General features: G+C 38.5%; 1 protein-coding gene across 1 annotated transcript; it reads right to left on the reverse strand.

The window, feature by feature from the left end:
* Nucleotides 1–532: 532 nt before the first annotated feature.
* cdx1a (caudal type homeobox 1a) lies at nt 533–5,670 on the reverse strand. The gene is made up of 3 exons (XM_030144814.1): nt 5,337–5,670; nt 3,425–3,573; nt 533–718 (listed from the first exon to the last, which is right to left on the reverse strand). The coding sequence occupies exons 1-3, from the start codon at nt 5,668–5,670 to the stop codon at nt 533–535; spliced, it is 669 nt and encodes a 222-aa protein (XP_030000674.1).
* Nucleotides 5,671–6,000: the final 330 nt, after the last annotated feature.

Consider the following 6,000-nt stretch of genomic DNA (forward strand, 5'->3'; position numbering starts at 1 on the left):
TGCTGTTATGTGAAACTAAACACCAAAACAGCAAACAAATTTGGAGACAAAAATAGGCTACAATGGTCATAAAATCATCTAAACTAACATTGTATCTCACATTTCGACACTTCAGAATGGTATTTACTCCTGCAATTGCAGTAAATGTAAAAAGCAACTGAAAACATTCTACATTTTTCATTTCAGTGGCAGATGCTTGACTGCACATGGATATACATTAGGTTTTAGGTACATTTTACAACCTCTAGATTAAAAAAGATGATATTCTCAAAATGCTGGTAACATCATCCATAGAATCACCATTTGGGCGCTCATAATGATCTATTTTAATACATTTACATCCTGTGGATTGTTCATATTGAATGATCAGTGCAACAGACAGTTGTAGTGCTTGTCATTGTAAAAAAAAAAAAAAAAAAAGAGGTGCATCATTATAACATCACATTAAGGAATTATTCATCTATTCTTACAAACAAAAAAAGCACACTATGTACACATCCAGTGCTGTGCCAGTCTTCCTTGGGAGATCCACCTAGTATTCTTCTGATATCGTATCAGACAAAATGTTGCTGCTGGGGCTGGTGGTGATGTGGGTGTCACTAGGTCCACCCAGGACAGGTGGGGTGGGCGTGGTAGTGGAAGCCTGCTGGGAATTCTGCAGCTTCTTCCTGTTTATCTTCCTCTCTTTGGCTCGTCTGTTCTGAAACCAGATCTTCACCTGAAACATTCACATAACATCAGATATAACTGAAAACAAACTACCATCCAAGGTTATTATCGTTAACGAAAATGAACAAAAATGACAAAAACTAGAATTGTAAAAACATTTTCGTTAACTGACATAAATAAAAACTGTAATTAAAAGAAAAAAAACGATAACTAACTGAAACTGTATTGTGTGTTTACAAAACTAACTAAATTAAAAATAAATATTCTGTATAAAATTCCCTTCGTTTTCATCTTTGTCAATGTTGATATAGGATAGAACATGTGAAAATTTCGTCTAAAATCAGCGGTATAACAGAGGTATAGAAGTCGGGAGGGCAACAGTGAAAGTATGGAAAGTTTCAGTTTCGTTTTCATGTAAGTGATGTTGTGTATGGATCACACCCCCACCTACATTACCCCCTCCAACCTGCTACAGGGAATTTATACATGGTACTGTACATATGTTTGTGTCTCTGCTCAGTCAGAGCCGCCCTAACCTGACCCCCAAATAAAGTTTCCAGGGTAACCTCACTAATTTTTTTGAATAGGATGGAAGATAAAATATATGAAAAAACTGAAACTAATACTAAAACTAAACTAAACTAAAACTAAGCATTCAGAAAAAAACAACAACTAATAAAAACTAGCAAACCTGCTCTAAAAACTAATTAAAACTAACTGAATTAGAGAAAAAAAAGTCAAAACTAAATTAACTAAACTATAATTAAAAATCCAAAACTATTATAACCTTGCTACCAACACAGACAGGTTTCCATATTATTGTTTGGGAGGAACATGTTTAATGACAGAGTGCACTGATCTCCTTCTCCTTGGCCTGACCCATTGGTCTTCTTCCACTTAATAATAAACTCCTACTTTCTCAAAGGTACGCTGGGCGCCACAACCAACTGCACTCAACAGTCAGTTTAATGAACAGAAAGAGATGGGGAAAAAAGCAATAATAACAATAAAAGATTATCAGAAGGTGAAGGTTTCATCGTTCATCCATTAAATCGACTTTGTTTACCCACTTAGCATTATAGCCACAAGAGCTGTTGATGTTTCTATAGTGGGTTTCTGCATATATAATGAAGAAGTTACCGCTAATCAGTAATACTGGAAAAATATCAACATCAATATAAGAACAAGAAAAGAACTCCAGGAAAACAAAGACTGACCAGAGCTTGAAGGATAAAGTTGTAATATTTGTTTGTGATGTTGTTCGATATACTATATACTCTGCACTCTAAAATGATTCAATAGATTTATTGTAAAACTATAAGCAAAGCAATGCATTTTTAAATCTGCATTTAGGAAAACGTCATTGTACAAAGAAAACAATAGTGTGTGCATACAAGTAAAAGACTAAAAACAATAACCATAAGTCATTTCAGTCAGATGTGTTCACTATCCTTCTATCCTTGCATCCTAAACTTAAACCTTGAGTTATCACCCAAAATGTGTTGTTTTTTTTTTTTTTTAGATTATTGTGATTTTAGACTTTTGGCTACCACATTCTAATTTGTTTATCCTTGAGTCCAGTAAAAAAAACATCCCTCAGTGCATTCCATCAGTGACGTTACCTTCTGACCTTCTAGATGGAAAATGTCATCACATCATCTTTTGATACTAGTGTGTACAATATACAGACAAAGGTATTGGGACACATTGAATTCAGGTGTTTCATTGCTAACATGGGTGTGGACTACAAGAAAATAATGACAAATACTATAATTTAGTTTATGTTGCAATTAATATAATTGCAATAAATGTTTTATTTTGACCTCTGGATGTGTTTTGTTTAAACAGTCATCTATGGTTACAAAATGCTTATGAGGTTTGTTTGTTTTTTTACTACTTAATTTTACCCATTGTTTTTTATACATACATTTTTATATTATAATTGTTTTAAAAGTTCTACCTCTAAAAAATTCACAAAAATTTTGAAACACAGGAAACCACTTGTTCTGCTTCCTTAGTCTCTCACTCAGAAAAGAACAAACCAGTCTGTAAACTAAGAGGAAGTACTGACTTGACATTTATTGCCACACTTGACAGTGACTGACACAAATATTCTTCTCATGATATTTAAAATCATCGTCAGTATGAAGTCCTACAAGCTGTAGGTGCGATGTGTCACAATATTTCTGTCAATATAGTACATGTGTGTGATTTTTATTTCACATTTGGTGTATTAACACTGACATTATATTCACAATGAGCTTGACCTTTGACCACCAATCCCTTGATTGAACAAATGAACAGTTGTACTAAATCGGAAGAATTCAGCACAACTTTGCTGAAAACCAGGAAAACCTTGAGGGAATATATTTGAAGATATTCCCTCAAGGTTTTTCTGAGATATTTTCACACAGTGACCTTCACCACCAAAATATGTTCAGTTCCTCCTGGAGTCCAAGTTCATTTTTTTTTGAAGACTTTCTGTCAAATCATTCTAGAGATATCAGGTGTTAATCTTCAAGTGAAGCAATCCTGTCTCTGTGTATATTGTTATGTTACAGTGAAAAAGCCAAATGTGTGAAGATAAACTCCTCTGCTCTGGCTGTTGGGGTTAACCATGACACAAAAAGAACCACTGTCTGGCTCCAGTCTTTGTATGTAAACTATTAAATGAAAATCGATACACTTTCACAAAAATTAATATTGCATAAATGTGTATTTCTTTATGCTTCTATGTGGACTCCCCTCCCCTCACCTGTCTCTCTGAGAGGCTCAGAGCCATGGACAGCTCAGTCTTCCTCCTCATGGTGATGTAGCGGTTGTATTGAAACTCTCTCTCCAGCTCCAGCCGTTGTTGGTCGGTGTACACCACCCTGTACTTGTCCTTAGTGCGAGTCTTCCCTCCTGAATCACACAGAACAACCCCCCTGTTAGGATGGATTTCCACCAACAATACTGACATGAATCATTGTTATTTAAGTGAGTCACGTGCAAAGCAACTAGTGACCAAACAGACGACTAATATGAAGACGTCTGGTGCCACGTTCAAGTTCAGGCGCCACTTAAAGCCTCATCAACTCTATTAATCACGTTAACTATAACTAATGTAAAGCCTCACCACTACATTGCATCAGTGGTGCTCCTTATCACTGTGAGTGGTGTTTACATAGGTGTTTACACAGTCAGCTATTCATTGACACATGTCCACACACACATTGGGAAAAGAAGGAATCAGGGGTGAGTCAGTGTTATTGATCCCAAATCTTGACCATTTGACAGCATCGATTGAGGCCAAGACTCCCACTTGCATTAAAACACACAGGATTGAAACTTTGCCTTTAGTTTGAGCTTGGCTGTTGGAAACTTCCTGCACTGACTGTGTTATCTAGCTAGTCTGTCACCCTTCTGCACCCTCCCAGTGGACAGAGAGGGTGGGGAGCGACACTTTTGCAGACTCCACGGCCTCCACTGTTAGCTTTGCATTGACATCTTACACTCTACTGGCGGAAGGGAGAGGCAAAAGGCTTGATGAATGTGTGTGCAGCTTGTCATAGCTGTGTGTACATGTCGAAATGGCTCAACATGAAAATGTGTTTTACCAAATGTGTCATGTGTCATACACCCACTCAGCTCCTGGTGTGAGCAGGGTTTAGTTTGCAGCAGTTCTGTGAAATCTATCAGCAAAAAACTGAACATGTTCGGTTGAATTTGACAGAAAAATGATTATGTCCCTGTCATGTTCTTATTACTGATGAACCTGATCTAAGTGTCATGATTCTTATCTTAAGACGTCATCCTGTTTGTAAAACCTCATCCTGTCTGTGAGCTGTCTCACACCGCAACTGTCCTTCGTTGCTGTTGTGCTCTGTACACAAATAGGGCCTTGAAATAAACAAACCATTTCTTCTTCAAGTACCTCATCTCAAGAGTGGTGATTTTGGGTCTTAAAAATCTCCTGAAAGTCAATCCTAAATTATTTGACATATTCCATGTTGCAGATAATAACTTTGTTATTAATTTCATTTGTCAAGTCAATCTGACTATGAGAACAGTATTTGTTGGGAAACAAGGGCCTCAATGTGATGATGAAAATGTTGTCCTATCCCTATAGTATCTGCAACACATGACAACACATAGTAACAGAAAAAAAGTTAATTTACATTATGAACAGGTTTACATCTACAAACTATCCTTTCAAAAGATGTGAATAACATGAACAAACTGAAAAAATAAGTGTAATTTTAACAATATTATGCCTCAGTTTATCATTTACATTATAACTTACAGATCACAGTGGATCTACAAATACAGAAACCATTTAGTAACAGGCAGGATACTGTTAAAATTGTACTTGCTTCTCTTAAGACATTTCAGGTGATTCGCATTTTTTGCAAAATTATACTTTGTTTTAGTGTAAATACATGAAAATATTTACATTTACAAAGAGAAACATTTGGAGTTGTCATTATTTCTAAGTTATTATGATAGTATTTTACTGGTCTGACCCACTTGAGATTGAACTGGTCTGAATGTGGAACCTGAACTAAAAGAATTGTTAATATCTTGTGTAATTTTTGCATTTCACAAATTCATCCCAAGGGCCGGACTGGACCCTTTGGCGGGCCGGATTTGGCCCCCGGGCCACATGTTTGACACCTGTGCTCTACCTGAGGCAGACGGTCTGACAGATTCCAGGGGTCTCCTCTTGGAGTTGAAGGGCTCTGGTCCGGGAATTAAGTTGTAGGGGCTGAAGGACCCCCCTCCAACCCCCACCTGGGCACCGCTCAGCTCCGGGGAGGTGAAGCTCACTTGTCCGGTGCCGGGGCTCGAGCCCGTGTAGCTGTACGGATATTCGTCTCGTGATGCGTAAACTGGGTTCCACGCGCTCATGGACGGGTCGGCGACGGGGTGGTATCCGGTGAACTCATAGGGAGGGGGGATGTACTGGCTGTTCAGGGCCAGGGTCTGTGCCGGGTGTCTGGCGGGTGAGGTGGGGTACATACCGGCGTCCTCTGCTCACAGGTAAAGGTGACTCTCAGGTAAACGTCAAAAGTCCTCACGCATGACAGGCCACCGTGTTTATTCCCAACAGGCTGTGGAGCTCTATTTTCACCCACTCTAAGGTCCAGACTCACTGCCCTGCTACCTGCGGAGGAACACTACACACCTTTATGGATTTACTGCCATCAAGTCACAAAGTATCACTATGACGTAACGGTATACCTGCGGCCCACCTGCCTGCTTGTCTTGGCCACGTAAGAGCATTGACCCTGCTTTACCTAGTTCACCATTTGTTTGTATCACTTTCATAAGGTACCATGTAGGTGGCGT

Source organism: Sphaeramia orbicularis, chromosome 10, assembly GCF_902148855.1.
Source record: "Sphaeramia orbicularis chromosome 10, fSphaOr1.1, whole genome shotgun sequence".
Taxonomy (NCBI): domain Eukaryota; kingdom Metazoa; phylum Chordata; class Actinopteri; order Kurtiformes; family Apogonidae; genus Sphaeramia; species Sphaeramia orbicularis.